At 39.3% G+C, this 16,310-nt stretch overlaps 1 protein-coding gene across 2 annotated transcripts; it reads left to right on the top strand.

Annotated features, from left to right (window-relative positions):
- The first annotated feature begins 78 nt into the window (after positions 1–78).
- hnrnpk (heterogeneous nuclear ribonucleoprotein K) lies at positions 79–14,978 on the top strand. Of its 2 annotated transcripts, XM_040031681.1 has the most exons (17): positions 79–161; positions 995–1,068; positions 1,190–1,335; positions 1,684–1,781; positions 2,116–2,172; positions 3,219–3,262; positions 4,827–4,899; positions 5,327–5,440; positions 5,650–5,778; positions 6,070–6,398; positions 9,019–9,066; positions 10,377–10,416; positions 11,546–11,561; positions 11,985–12,017; positions 12,126–12,193; positions 12,655–12,824; positions 14,093–14,978. In XM_040031681.1, exons 3-17 carry the CDS (start codon positions 1,278–1,280, stop codon positions 14,121–14,123), a joined length of 1,308 nt encoding a protein of 435 aa, XP_039887615.1. In that variant the 5' UTR covers positions 79–161; positions 995–1,068; positions 1,190–1,277; the 3' UTR covers positions 14,124–14,978. The 2 variants fall into 2 exon arrangements, with proteins under 2 accessions (XP_039887615.1, XP_039887616.1); XM_040031682.1 differs by lacking the exon at positions 9,019–9,066.
- The last annotated feature ends 1,332 nt before the right edge of the window (positions 14,979–16,310 follow it).

The following is a 16,310-nucleotide window of genomic DNA, read 5'->3' on the forward strand; positions in this document are numbered from 1 at the left end:
CGCCTCTGTTCTCGTGATTGGCGTTCGTTGTAGCCAATCGGATTTATCGCCTGCTTGAGTCGCTCTCCGTTCAGCCAATCAGCACACGGTGAGTCGTCTTATCATTTTATTTCCAGGTTCGGTGGAGAAGGAAGAGGCAACTAGCGAGGTGTTTGCTGCAGGTTTGTGTTTTGAAGATATATATTTGTGCTTTTTGTGGTTGAACTGCACGGCTACTATAATGAGAACTACGCCTTTAATGTTTGTTTGCTCACTGTGTTGCTTGTTTGGTGCAACCCGCTCTGCTTGGCTGCGTTTGTGCTGAACCGAAATTAAGGCAACATGGCGAAAGTAGCTAGCTGCTAGCGTGCGCGACTTAGTGTACTCTTTGTATTGATCGATTGGTTATATTTTAGCAACTCGTTCACGTTAGATCCGTGTCGCGTTACTGTTCGAATTTGAAGAGCTAAGTGGTGCAGAGTAGTAGGGAAGTTTTAAATTTCAATGTGAGCGCAAGAACTCGAAGCGTTTCACTGCGGGCTGGCTAGCTCCGCCGGCGGCTAACCGCACCTTAGGCAACGGTCCCTATGTTAGCTTTAACCGGACCAGCTTACTTTCGATTTGGTCACCAGTTCACTATCTTTTGGCTGCTATTGGTTAATATAGTATATATTACTTATATTTAAAAAAACAACCCTCGCCTTGTTGTTTTTAGCAATAAGTTGTTTTTTGGTCTGCCATTATGTTAGTGTTAACTATTTAACTCCTGATTATAAAGCTGTCGCGGTTTCTCCTCTCTTCAGCCAGACAAACCCCGTGCGTGATCACATTACAGCTGATAACATTTAGCAACGGTGTTCATTCTGATAACAGTGGTCTTAGTTGATTATCGGTCACTTCAGATAAAATGTAAGAATTTAAACCCATCATTGGTGTTTACCGAACTGTCTTCTCGCGCTCTCTATTTATATGCCATCATTTCAGTATTTTAAATGAGCCTCTCCCTCTCTTTCAGGTTGCAGGAGTTGTTTGGTTCTTGCTCCGGTAGTTCCGCCTCTCAACACGCCCTTGTTCTCCTAATAAATATCGGTGAGTCTCTGGGATCGGCCAGTTTCTTCCATGTCAGTCCTGCGATCTACTTTACTCAGATGATTTGTCTAATTTCTTCATTTTTTTTTCTTGCTCTTACAATGATAACAAAAAACCTCAGCTCACAGGGGCCAGTTTTCTGCTTCTCCCTCCCAATTGCTACCATCTCTATCCCTGATCGAGGTGTTTGGCTCTTCTGTTAGAAGACCATGGAGACAGATATTGATCAGCAAGAAGAGGCTTCATTCAGCAACACAGAGACTAACGGTAAAAACCTTATTTTAAAGTTTTGCATGTTGTTTAAATACATCAGATTTTGGACACGGTTGGCAAATCTGTGTATTTGGAGATTAAAGTAATTACTTTTTTATGTTACCGTAAGGGATCTAAATATTCACTGGTCTGTGTTTAAAATTGTGTTTGTGTATTAAAAGAAGTCTTTTCTTTCTTAGATGTGCAGAGGGAGATTTGTATATGTTTAGCTTATAATGGGAGAACAGTTTGAAATCACTTTTCTCTTTCGACTGAATATTTAATTTATCTTGTTGAAGCGTGTGTGTGCACATGCACGCTGGCGCAGTGTTGTCATGCTGTGTTTTTATCTCCTTTTGCCAGGTAAGCGCCCCGCTGAGGATGCAGATGAGCAGAAATCATTCAAGCGCTCCAGGAACTCGGATGAGATGGTTGAGCTTCGCATCCTCCTGCAGAGCAAAGTAAATCAGCTCCCCTTTCATTTCACATTTCATGTTGAACCCTTATGTGATTATTTATATTTTTGTCTCATTCTTGTGGGTAGCCCTTCAGTACGACTGACAATGTCTCCTACTCAGACCTTTTTTTTTTTTTTGTTTTTTTTTTCTTTTTTTTAAATGTATTTTTCATGGTTTTCTTTCTGTTCTCCTCATTACATTTATGCCTTTTGAATAATTAATTTCCAGGCTTCATTATATTCATAAAGTACTTCTCCTCACATTTAATTGTAATATCTGTTAATTGCAGCACCACAATTAATATTTACTCTTCTTATCTGTTTTTTGTGTTTTTTAGAATGCAGGAGCTGTAATTGGGAAGGGTGGCAAAAACATCAAAGCCCTGCGTACAGACGTGAGTACATCTATTCTATGCAGCCTGAATTTTAATTTTGTTTAGGATTTTAATTTTTTATTCTATAGATTTTCTATCTATCTCCTTCTCTCTTTCCACTGGCCTCTAAAACCTGACTAGCCTCTCTTATGGGACAGCAGTTTTTGTTTAATTTTTTTTTTTTTTTTTTTTTTTTTTTTTTTACACAGTAAAAGCTATTCAAATATATTTAAATATTTAGTTTTGGTATTTTCTTCCATGTAAACAAGGCAGTGCATAGCTGAAGCAAAGTTTATAAGCCTCCTGTTCATTAGGTCCTCTGACAAACCAGTTGGGGTTGTGTTTATCTTTGTTTTTTGTTTTGTTTTTCTTCTCACATAAACATTATGTAATCATCTAAGCTAAACTATCCCTAGGCACAAAGGCCCAATTTCATGTCCATTTGTTTCTTCACAATGATAATTTATTGTCACACTGCTGTTGTGGAAACACTGGTGCTCCTGTTAATTTAAATTTATGAGCACAGTGCTGAGTTTGTAAGGTCACCTGCTGCTCAAGCTAACTTTTTTTTTTTTTTTTTTGTCCTTTTTGTGTTTAGACAAACAGGCCAGTTGTTAATTCATTGAGTTTCATTGACTTTCTCTAGCCCTCAACAATTTGTTGTCCCCCTCTTTTCTCACTGTCTCTGGTTTATTCCCCAACATTGAACTCTTCATGATAATGATATGCCATTACCCATTTTCCAATGTCACTTTTCCTCCTTTTCTCTCTTTGACAAACCAATCTCTGAGAGAATCAAATTAAAGTAACATTTGAACAGTGTAGAGCCTGTATATTAAAAATGTATTCCTCTTCCCTCTTCCCTCTCCCCTTGTTTATTATTTTACTGTTTACTTTTTTGCCCACTTCCTCCTCTGTTGCCCATGTTCTGGATGGCCCCTCCTGCGCCCGCCCACCTGACACCCTGGTTGGCCCTGCCCATAATCGTGCCCTGTCCTTAAATGGGCGCCTTACTTGATTGACATCTGTGCTCGAATGGCCCTGGCCCCTGCCCATGCCACGCCCAGTACAAAGCCAGTGTGTCAGTCCCAGACAGCAGTGGGCCTGAGCGGTATGTCCCTAAGCTCCTCCCTCTCACTGCCTGACTACAGGTCAAATAAACAAGAAGAGATGAATAGTCATCCTGCCTCTGTCCAGTCACTGTATTTTTAAACTACCTGTTCATACAATATATTAGCCTGAGTCAAAATGCCTAAATACCTTCATGTCCAAATCTGCCTGTTGATCCAGTAAAAGCCATGTGAACAACCTTTTATATGCCATTTTTAAAGTCACGTCAGCATTTAAACTTAGGCTGGTGTTGTCAGGGTTTTTCTGCCACTATCTTTTTAAAATCTTTGCTATAATCTGTGCAATATGTCCGTGTGTTTTTGTGGTTTCTTTTTTGTTTGTTTGTTTGTTTTTAAATTGATCATCTATCCTCTTTATCTTTCGTGTTTTCACTTCCCTCCCCCTTTCAGAGTGGATATACTGGTGTTATTTTTAATTTTTGTTAGTTTCATGTGCTCACTTGCTTCATCATCCCATTCCTTCCTTGTGAAGCCCTTCTTTTATATTGATAAACTACAGTAGTCCATCCATTCTGAAATGCAAAAGGCAAGCTGAGATTCAAGTGTTGTGGTTTTTTTTTTTTTGTTTTTTTTTTTGGTTTTGTTTTCCTTTCCTGTCTTCTGCTTTATCTGAACTTGGTTGACTGCTGAAGCCATTGAAAATACAGGATATCTCTGTCCTACTCATTTTTGCATTCTTTGGTTTTATATTTATTGCTTCTCCCATCCCCTTAAAAAGCAAACAAAGCAAACTCGAGTGGTGGCAGACTTCATTTACCATGGTGTAATCTGCTCTTTTACTCAACTGCCAACATTCTGCTCCCATGTAAAAACTGTGCTTAAGTTTTCCTCCTCAGTAACTAGTGTTTATTGTACTGTCACTAGGTGGGTGTGGACACCAACATTTTAACTACAAATTGACTGTCCAAACTATTTATTTATTTTAAAGAAAAAAGGTTGCGTGTAATTTTAAAAAAAAGAAAAAGGAAAAAAAAAAAGCGATGGGGTTATTTATTTGATTTTCCTCTGCGCTTTTAAACGTACTGTTTTGCGCATTTTGGGGTCTTTGTGGTCAAAATGTTTGTGGTTTGCATCCACCAAACTCTGCTTTAAGATTTTAGAGTTCTCTTTGGCACCATTGGTGCTCATTCCTGCCAGTTCCTCCTCAAACCTCCCTTGTCTCCCCTCTTCAGTGGTCACCAAATGCAGTCACTTTTCTTTGGGTCCTTTTAATTTTGTCTCTTTGCTTTCCTTCTCTGGACAAAGACTTTCCTTTTCATTGCATTGTTTGGGTGCCAGCTTTTTGCCAGTTACAGAGGTTAAAAAAACAACCTTGACCTAACATGTAAAGTTTAGAAAAGAAAAAAAAAAAAAACTGGACGCAAATATTTAATTTAGCTGTGTTAGTCTCATTGAATCATTATTTGGTGTTTGACAGTTTTTTCTATGGCAAAAAGGGGGATGGTATGAATTCTATAATCTAAAATGTTGTTCCCTTCCTCCTGGGATGCCTTGCCGGCACCCCAACCCCACCCTCTAATTGTTACGCATGGATGAATTCTGAAGCATCCTGAGCATCAGTGCAGACATTGAAACTGTTGGAGAAATCCTGCTGAAGATTATTCCAACGTTGGAAGAGGTGAGCACTTTTATACCCCCGTTTTATTTAATTATTTATTTTCCCCCCTCTGATTTTAAGTTATTGCAAAACTAGTTGTTGCAAATGTGAGTTGCTTTGAAAATTTCATATGCTTGTTGTAGGTGTGAGCGTGTTTGCCAGTATGTAGTTTTTAAGGTCAAACTTCACTGGTTTAAAGGCTTTCTGATTGCATGTGTCGGCAGTCTGATGTGACTATGTATAACACTGTTTCTATGTGCCTCTATCTACCAATAATTGTTTTGTTTGTTTTGTTTTTTAAAGAATAAATATTAGAATTTTCCCACTAAGAGTGTAAGCTACATTTCAGGTTGAATATGCTCATGTGTTCCCATTGGCAATCAGGTGTATGAGGTAACGATGTATAAAATTTGTATTATGGTTTGAATATGTTAAATGTCCCATGCAGTACCAGCAGTACAATGGGATGGATTTTGACTGTGAGCTCCGTCTGCTGATCCACCAAAGCCTGGCCGGTTCTATCATTGGAGTGAAGGGAGCCAAGATCAAGGAGCTGCGTGAGGTATCTTCAAAAAAATGGAGATTTGTTTTTGTTATGTTTGTAAATTTTATATTATTCTTAGACTTTATTTAAATCCCATCTTTTGTTCATCTGTCTTTCCCTAATAAATGGACAGCCTTGGGATTTTGTTAAATGAGCATCTGTTTTCTTTGTCCACTCGTGTGTGTGTCTGTGTGTGTGTGTCTGTGTGTGTCTGTATTTGTCTCCAGAACACAAAGACCAGCATCAAGCTGTTTCAGGAGTGTTGTCCCCAGTCGACAGACCGTGTAGTTCTGGTTGGTGGTAAAACGGAGAGAGTGGTGGAGTGTATCAAGACTATGCTGGAGCTCATATCTGAAGTAAGGTTATCTATTCTGGAGTAGTTTATTTATTTATTTATGTATTTATCTTTGCGGCTATTTATATGTTGAAAATTGCTGATCTATGGGAATTTTTTTTTTTTTTAAGTTGCCTTAGGTTTGGTTGGGAGTTTTAATTCAATATGAAATCCATGATAATTTCACAGAACTTAAACCATATAATAATAAATAATACATAAATAATAATATTGTTGCACATGATCCCTCTATTTTCTTGTAAATTAAATTGACGCTCTGGGCAGGCCTGAATGTTCTGTTTCCCTGTTTCAGGCTCCCATAAAGGGCCGTACACAGCCCTATGACCCCAACTTCTACGACGAAACGTATGAATACGGTGGTTTTACCATGATGTTTGAGGAGAGAGGGGGTGGACGCAGACCAATGGGAGGTTTCCCAATGCGCGGTAGCCGGTCCAGCCATGGAGAGCGCAGCTTTGACCGAATGCCCTCAAGTAGAGGGGGAAGGGGACCCATGCCTCCCTCACGTCGAGATTACGATGAAATGAGCCCCCGCCGAGGTCCTCCCCCACCACATCCGAGTAGGGTTGGTAGAGGGAGTAGCCGTGGACGCAACATGCCAATGGGACACCCACACAGAGGGTAAGAGATGAGCACAGATAACATACAGTTTGCTCCCCTGCTTTGCTTTTTCTTGTGCACAAATCAGTCTTGTCCCAAGGCATTCCCACTTAAGTGAGTTTGTTATAATAAGAATACATTGCCCATCTTGTAAGCATTCACTGATTTGCTGAATACTATAGAGCTTAATGACTATAGAGATTGACAGACCATGTGACTTTCGCGCATTGCATGCTGGATACTTGTGGCAAAGCAATCAAAGCAATGCATCAAACGCAAGCATTTGCAGCATCGCAAAATGTTCATTCTCCGGTTCCAATACCTTCTTGCTTTTTCTTTGTCCCCCAAAAAAGTTATGTGCAAAACGAAGGAGAACAATGCCGGTCCGTACAAAGACAGACTTGATGAAAAATCAAAGAAAAGATACGAGGAAAAAATCAAAGGAGTGAAAGGGTTAGACCCTTAAGAGCACACAGAGTGGACAAAATATGTTAGTGTGCTGCCCAACTTTCACCACGCTCAGATTTATAATTATACGGTTCTTGGAGTGAGTGTAAACACTCATGAAGTTTAGTAACTTCAGGTCACTGCAACAAGCCCAGGTACAGTTTACCGGCGGATGGGTACAGGACCTTGAAATGCACCGTGTAGAACGAAAGACTATCGTACGTATCATAAGTTTACCAGTGTCACAAATCGTCTTCATAAATACACATTCGTTAACCGTTTATTAATAGGACTTTTAAGCTCAACAATAATTAATTAGTAGTGGAAATAATTTCTGGTTCGCATTACAGAAATGTAGCAGTGACAATAATATTGTATGCTGTAATCGTACTGGGCAATTAGTGATACAAAAAAAACCTGTTTTATCTTGTGAATAAAAGTATATGTTTTTGTCAATGTACTAGGGCTGCACGATTTTGCATAAAATGAGAATCACGATTTTTTTGGCTTAGAATTGAGATCACGATTCTCTCACAATTTTCTTTTCCAGTATAAATATTTATTGCACTTATTAACTGCACATCAACTTCGTAACAGTTGAGACTGAACATAAAAACAATAAATAAATATAAAAACAACAAATGTCTCACGTTTTGTCGTTGCCGCAAAATGTTGTACTGCTTGAAATTCCGTCTCCACCGTTGCTCGACACTGCGTGTTTAGAGCAGGTAGTGCAACAATAGAAAAATAGTTGCGGGACAGCACTGTGTAGCGTTTGTCTAGGGTGTTGATCATTTTCCTAAATCCCTCGTTTTGCACAGTGTTGATGGGAGCCATATCTTTGGTCAGGTGATAAGTGATAGCCTCCGTAATTTCTTTGTGCCTGCAGGAGTTCGACGTGAAGCGCTGTATAAGGTTCCCGTTATTGATGTTTGGGTGGTTGACCGGGACGGATTTTCTCCTGTCACTTTCTCGTCATCCCTGACGTGCTCTCCGTTGTTTTTTCCCTGCCAATTTTAGCATCACACGGCACAGCTTCTGTATCACGTGGTATAAGGCTCCGCCCTTGTCATTTGTTGAGCAGGAAGAGTGAGCGCTTGTTTTCATGCAGATTACATCCCGGATCAAAATGCGGTACAATCGTGGTCGTCGTCTTTTTTTTTTTTTTTTTTTATTTATTTCTTTTTTTTTTTTTTTTTAAAAATCGTTGTCATTTGGAAATGAGATCGCACATAAGTATGAATCGAGATCGCGATTTTTCTAATGATTAATTGTGCAGCCCTACAATGTACCATGGTAATAACAGAAGCGAAACGCAATATTATGTCAGTACAATTCACTATTTATGCACAATAAACAAAGGAGCATAGCGCAACAGTTTCTGTTCAGCGTCAGACTTGCTTGTAACCTATATCACCAATTATGTTATGAAAAATGACGTATTAACTACTACAAAACACTGACCTTTGTGGAAATGCTTGGAGCAGACTAACATGTGAGCTGGAGTGTTCTGGGACGTTATATTTGGTCTTTGAATGGCTGCAATCCAGGCCATCCGTCGCCTCTTTGTTACTTCGGAAACATGGCTCAAACAATTTCTCTTCCACGACGTAATCCGATAACAACCGATCTCTTTACCCGTCGGCTTCCCGTGGCTGTCATGCGACCGGCTATTGCAGTTAATAATACAACAGCTTCTTGCCATTTTTTTTGTGTTTCTTTTTATCGCTGTGTAATGTAATTTCAATTGAAAGCCTGCGTGCGCTAGTACCTCTTGCCACGAGTTCCCAGAATCCTTTGCGGTTTTACCCCTGAATGACGTCACATTTTCAATCTCTATATAAACATTTGAGTTCGAAGTTGAGTCCTTTCACTCCTGTTTAGCGCTTCTTGAGTTTGATATGTTAAAAAAACAGCAACTCTATATTCGAGAGCACTTGCTCATTTTCCTCCTACATGTCCATATACAGAGCTTAATCTCTTCAGGTGCCTTCTTTCCATTCAGATGCATTCTGTTTAGGGTCAACTTGGTTCAGTTGTCTTGTGTAAGACGAACTAAGTCCAGTATTCTGTATGTTATTGAGTGGCTATCATTTCATTAAGTGTATGTGCTCATCATTGTCTGGGTGTGTTTGTATCTTTTTTTTGTGCGTTTATTTGTTTTTGCCGACCCCCATCTCCATCTTGCCCACAGAGATGATCGTTACTATGACTCGTACCGCGGCTCAGATGAGAGGTCAAAGTAAGTTTCTGCCCCTAAACCTTTGACTAAACCTCCTAACTAATCTCAACAGGGATACTTTGACATTCTGATTTTCAGTTGGTTTGTATTATCTGCATTTGTCGCATTATAAGTAGATGTTCTGTAGTTCACTTCATGTTAACGCCAGTGGGATTTTGCCCATCGGTCTGTGTTTGGAGTGATTCGCTGCTGCTGAAAGCCTAAATTTACATTCACAAATGAAATGGACAATTTGTCTGGAGTTTATGAAAATTAATTGTTAAGGTATCCCCACACGTTTCCTCTGCTCTACACATTTTTCTGCTCATTTTTGAGAAACTAAAAGATTTACTCTTCTTTCGTATTGCTAACTACTAAATACTACCGTTTGTTTTTTAGTACCCTAACCTTCATTCACATGTTCAGCCCATTTATTTGGAGTGCTTTGTAGGACAGTACAGCAACACTGTATGACAAGCTCTTTCTTGTGTTGGTAACACATTCATTGTGCTACTCATTAGATGGTTATTTTGTGGTGGTGTGTGAGGGTCATGTACTGATGTGATGCTTGTCACTTACAGCCCCTGCTAAGAGGTATGCTTTCAGATGCCAGCTTTTGATTTAAAAATATTTTAATATATAGAGACGTATAATTTTGCTTCATTTTGGACTCTTAAATCAAACCTGAAATAAACTAATTTAAGAAAATTATGTTGGGTGTCAAACTTTGGGCGGGGCTATTAAAAATTCTAAAATGTAAGCTCTGCGATAACAAAACAAGAACAAAGCTATTATGATACCCTGACAGTAGCCTTGTTGATGATATCTCTAAGACTTTTTTTTTTTCTAGTGTCAAGATAGCTTTGATATTATTAACAAAACGTGGGGAAAGAGTGTAGCAAAAGCACTACATGATATTAAGTTATGATGAGACTTTTATCACAATATTAACATCTGTGCATGTATGTTCTTAAGAAAAGCAAAAGTACGAAGTACATCCAAATGTGTTTCTTCAGTCTTCTTTATTTTAGCTCAGTCGTGTAGGGGGGGGGAAATTCAGCAGCCCTTGGCTCTGATCATCATCACCACCACCTGTCACTCCTCTCACCATAACACTGTCAGAGCTGTTCCTGTTACTGTGTGGGAAGATGGCTGAGAGGAAATGTGTTTATACTGTAATCTTGCTCAGCGTGTGTGTGCAGTTTGACCTGGACCAGAAATTTTCTTTGGAATGTTGTCAAGCATTTTTCTAAGCTTTTTCTATTTCTTTCCACCCCAACCCACATCTCCCTCTCTCTGTGTTTCTGCCCACCCCTCCCTTCCATCACCAGTGACAGAAGAGGCAGACCGGATCGCTACAGCGATAGCATGGTTAGTGACCCTTTGCTAAATGCATGCGGCTCTGGTACTAGCATCTCATTGGGTGCCAGCGTCCACAACCTAGCATACTTGTTGGTCCTATCGCCACACAATATGCTGTGATTGTCCCATTATCCTGTCATGACAATAATGGTTTATCAAGTCAGCATGTGATCAACTGTCATAACCAGAGGGATTTGTTTCTAGGTTTTCTTTCTGTACGTCTGTCTGATTGAGGCGAATTTCTTAAAATTTGGCGCAAGTTTGTTTGAACTAGAGTATGAACTGGTTTCATTTTGGCGGCCAAAGATCAAAAACAGTTTGAAACAGTTCATTATATATTGTGTAATTATGTAACCATGAAACTGATCATAAATGCCAAAGAGTATAAAATGGTTAAGTGATAACTTTTTACATACAGCAGGGCTGGGCAGGCATGGATGTAAATTGAAATTTGATTGGTTGGCAGAAGGATAAAATAACAAGGTGGTAATTCTAGTTGACATTACGTCGTCACTCGTGCAAATGAATGTGCATACACTCAAATGAGCCATGGATCCAAGCTAGCTTTTGCATGGTGTAAACCATCCCACCAAATGACCGTAATCACCACAGCCGGAGACACCCCATAATAATCAGCTATAATTGCCCTCTTACTGTGTACTTTTCACGGCCAGCCTGTTTTTCCTGTAAAGTGAGGGAGGGTGTTGGAAGGGTAGGGAGGTAGGGGGTGGCCGTGGTTGGTTGCTAAGCACTAATAATGCTTTGTTGACAGACTGGAAGGTCTCTCTCCCTCGTTCTCCCTCTCCCTCTCTGAGAGCTGGCAGGATACTGCCTGCCGTTGCTCAGCAACAGCTATTTGAATTGCTTGTTGCCCTGGTGACAGCAGCAGCTGAATAGCAGCTGAAAATGGGGGCTGATGGAGATGCAAGGAGAGATGGGGAGGGGGGGGATGGAGGGAGAGAAGGAGGAGGAGTCTGTATTATGGATGAAATACTGGGTGGCTTTTAGTTTAGTCTACTCCATGGATGCTGCAGCTTCAGCATCCGTGCATTTTTGCGTACGATCTGTGGGATGTAAAGATGAAAGGACTTCATTGTGCTGTATGTAACCGGTCTGTGTTTCTGTGTGTTTCTTACAGAGTGGCGGAGGCTATGGTAAGTGCTAAACATCCTGTATTGCGTGACAAGGATGTGGTTACAATGCTGTTAACGTCTTAATCAACAGTACAGGTTGGAGAATTCTTAATAATTTAGTGTGGTGACAATAATTTTCTCATATGTTACAAATATAAATGGGCTAAAAGGATATTGCAGCTAATGAATTTGGGATGTTAATTTAAATCTGTATTGTGAATTTTAAAGAAATTTGTTTGCAATGACATTTGATTTTAAACATGTTTCCAGCAAATGTTAAGGATTAGGTAGAGATTTAAATATGATTTAACACATTTCTTGATTTCTTTGCCATATGTACCCACTTATGGGTTTAAGTTTAGTATCAAGGGGGTCATTTGAACAACTGTTGGCCTGTCTTGGTGGTGATCACTGAGTGTTCTTTTTGTTTCCTCTTCTGCTCAGATAACAGTTCCTCGTGGGATAGCTACCAGTCAGGTGAGCTTCTACACTTCATCAGTCAATGTGATTAGAAAAGATTGCTTTTTTTTCTTTTTCTTTCTTTCTTCCCCCTTTTCTTACCTTTCCTCTTCTTCTTGCCATCAGGTGGTCGTGGCTCCTATAACGACATGGGTGGCCCTGTCATTACCACACAAGTGACGATCCCTAAAGATGTGAGTGAATGACAATATAGAACTGTAAACTTACACCTAAGGAAGATCTGTTTTATTTGTCTACTGTGCCCCATATTATAAAGATTGGAACTGTACATTGCAATCCAAGCATGTTATCTGCACTCTGTCATTATCATTATGACATTTAAGTGGCATTTAATTTTTTGTGTGTGTGAGAGTTGCTGTTAGGTGTGCAGCAACAGAATATCCACAGTAGACAAGTCATTTAAGGTCCAATTATTGGTTTTATTAAAAAAACTAAACACTACCTAAAATAATTTCAAGATGTATTTTCATTGATTTTTTTTTTTTTTTCCTGAGTAAAGCTTTTCTGTGTTTTGTGTCTCCAATTTGGATTTGTCAACCTACATGCACCTTTAGTCACAGAACCTAAAATAATTTAACATTTTGCCCGCCCCCTGTTCACCACCCCTCTTTTTTTTTTTTTTTACTCGGTACAGTTGGCTGGCTCTATCATTGGTAAGGGAGGCCAGCGGATCAAACAGATCCGCCATGAGTCTGGGGCCTCCATCAAGATTGATGAACCTCTGGAAGGTTCTGAGGACCGAATCATTACCATTTCTGGCACCCAGGATCAGATCCAGAATGCCCAATACCTCCTACAGAACAGGCAAGTCCTGACATGGGCTCGGTATATTCCAGTGACTTTTATCCTGTTTTCGATTTAGAAATTCTTGGTCTAGCATGCTAGTGGTAGTTATATCTTCAAGTTGTGTTTATAAGGCTCAGTAACTTGTAATGTTAGTTTTGAACTTTTAGAAAACCTCAGTCAAACTGTTCAGTGGTCAACTGACCTCTCATGAGTGAGGGTTGCATCATTAAAAGTATAATGCAACCCTCTCAGAAAGTGCATTCTTGTTTACTTATGCTGAGAAGAGCTGCTCATGTGTGAAAGATTAATTTTCCCTCAATTCATTGAACCTCACATTAATAGGGGAAAGGTTTGGTTGAGGTTGTAAATATGTTATATTGAAATTACATTCTGTTAGTCCACTTTTCGTTGGGTTTCTGAAATTCTGTTGCCTGCTGTCTTTTCTTCACTAACCCCCTTCCTTTCTTCCCATGCAACGTGCAACTAGTACAAACCTTCCTCTTACATGAAATGGCTGTGACGGAACAGACAAGCTTAACAGCTGTTGTACATATCACGTAACATGTTTATTTATTTTTTTGTTTTGTTTTAAGGGTTGATGTGATGGGCATATTTCGTTGACTGTCACATCTGTCCCCTGAAATATGATTGTTAAAATATTATGAAAAAAAAAAAAGCAGAAAAAAGAAAACAGTCCGTTTGCCATCAGAGCCGTTTCACTGTGAAGCAGGGAGTGGATTGATTCTTCCCCTGGCTGCTGCTGTGTGGAAGACTAGTGATTTTGTTGTTTTTAGTTAGAGCAACCGACAACAAATCACAGTCTGCCAAATAGCACAGGCTCCTCCTCTTCTGTCTCCCTTGGCAACCAGTAGGCACGTATAATACACACTACTTCCTTGTTGATGCTACTGCCCGAATGCTAATACAGCTGTAGACCTGCCGCCCTTTCTCTTGAGTAGGGTAGTGTTGCCATGCTAACTAACCCTTCCTCCCTCTTCCTTTCTCTCCTTCCTCCCTTTCAGTGTGCTGCACCTGCTTAGACACAAGGGCTAACCACACCCTGCTATTTTCCTCATCTTCCTCATTCTCTTTCAGGCACTTCAGTCGCATCTTCATCCTCTCTTTCCTCTGCCTCTCTCCTATTTGCTGTCTCTTTCCACTCCACATTCATTTTCCCACTCATATTTACAATTCCATTGGCTTGCAATGTGCAACGTTTCTTTTTTCTCCCCACCCCCCACCCCCCCTTGTGTGTGTTGTTTATTTTCTCACTCTTTTTATTTCAGTGTGAAGCAGTACTCTGGTCATTTGCTGTAGACCAAGAAGGCTCAAAGTGAAGAAGAATGAGATTGCCCCTCCTTCCTCAACCTTTCTGCCCTTCCCAGCACATCACCTTCAGACTATTCTGGATTGTGGGTGTCTTTTGGTTTTTTCTTAATCTTATTTTTGTATTTTTTAATGAAATAAATGTCCAACATTCCTGTGCATAAGAGAAAATGTAGATGTTCTGCATTTTTAAGAGTGTAATCCATTAGTTTATCAGATACACACTTGCTTTTTTCTAACACAGATAACAAATTATCCTTCAGACTTTTCACAGAAATAAACATAACCTTTATTTTTTGGATGGCTTTGTGTTTTGTTTTGTTTTTTTGTTTTTTTGTTTTTTAATTAAATGACGCGTGTGTGTTTGTGACTTGGTGGAAATCTATCTTTTGTGCGTACATGTAAGCACATGTCGGCGTGTGTGGGTTTGGTGTGCTTTCTGTGGTCTATATTGGTTCCTTCGCACCCAGTTGTACTACATTACCACTCTGTGCAACATGCAGAACGTAAGCTTATTCTTTTTATTTTATTTTCGAGAGCTGTGGGGGACTTAACCCTTTCAGACTGGATTTTTGGGATGTTTATGTTGGGATTTGTGTGAATATAGCAGTTGTCTGATGAAACAGCTGAAATCTTTGATTTTTTTTTTTTCCCTCACAAATGGGGAAAAATGTAGCTAGAAATTTGTTGGCATTTTATTAGAACGTTGGAAGGAGAAGAGGGGGGGGAAAAAAAGGATATTGAACCTCATTGTCCCTGCAGTTTCCTGCTCTCCATGTGCCCATGCTGTAGACTCCCCATTTTCAAATTATAAGATGAATAAAGATGATGCCACTTTTTACTAAATCTTGAACTTCTGTTTTTATTAATTCACATTTCTGGTCTATATCAGTTTCTAAGTGTCTTTAGTTCAATGCTGTTTTATTAATATACTGCCAAACACAACAACAGTTGCTTAAAGGCACTTTATATTGTATGATAAAGACCCAACAATACTGTAGGCATGTGATTGAAGAGTGAGTATGTGAGTACAACCTCAGATGAACAACATGACATATCACACTCATTATTTAACAAAACATTCAAATTGTAGACCCTGTGCTTCTGTAGAACCATTTTCTGTACAACTGTCAGTCTGATGATGTTGTGGAGGAATTTTGGCCCAATCTTTCTTACACATTGGGTTCATTTTATTGAGATTTCTGTGTATTCGTTTATACACAGTTCTCTTGGACGGTGCTCCAGAAGTCTTGGATGTGGTTTGTTCAGATAAAACTTTGCAAACTGAAACCACGCTGTCATGTTTTTAGAGAGAAGAGGCTTTCTTCAAACCTGGCAACCGTTCCAAACAAGTCATATTTGTTCAGTCTTTTTCTAATTGTGTTGTCATGAACGTCAACACTGATGGAGGACTGTAATGTCTGAGATGTATCTCTTGGGGTTTTTGAGCATCTGAGCATTTCACAGGAACTTGTATTCCTGGGAATATGGGTAACTATGATGTTTGGAAATGACCTTTTAACCCTTGTCAGACTGATCTTATAGAAGCAACGGTTGCTTCTCTAAGATCATTGCTGATGTCTTTCTTCTTTGCCAATTTGTTAACACACACCTGAATGCTCCAGACAAATACACTACTATAACTTGTGCTTTTGTAGAGGTGCTCGCACCTGCTGATGATAAATACATTTGCTCACCATCACCTGGCCACAACTTCATAATTCATACAGAAGCAGTAAGAGTGTGCTTAGTTTTTCACACACTGACTACATTTTGGGTTCGTTTCCGTTAGATAACACAACGATGTAATATGGCATGTGTTGTTGTTCATCTGAGGCTGTATTTACCTCATTTTAACACCCAGCAAGAACCACATTTTATATTCAGACGTGTAAAACCTTAGAACTGAAAGAGAGTGGAATTTTTTTCACTTTCTTTAATATGAGTTCCCCCCCGCCCCCCTCTAAAAATAAATAAATAAAAAGAAAATAAATAAATTCCAGTTATTTTCCGGTGAGTTCAAGAAAAGCAAAATACACTCACAATAGACTCTCGGAGTAAATGTATGAAAGTTTGACTGAATAATTACTCAGATTGTTTTGTTATTAAAATTTTTACTTAATAATTTTGTGTTGATCATACTCAGCCAGCAGAAATAAATCTATTGATTTATATTTT

This window comes from Simochromis diagramma, unplaced genomic scaffold, assembly GCF_900408965.1.
Source record: "Simochromis diagramma unplaced genomic scaffold, fSimDia1.1 OVJJ01000284.1, whole genome shotgun sequence".
In the NCBI taxonomy this organism is placed as follows: Eukaryota; Metazoa; Chordata; class Actinopteri; order Cichliformes; family Cichlidae; genus Simochromis; species Simochromis diagramma.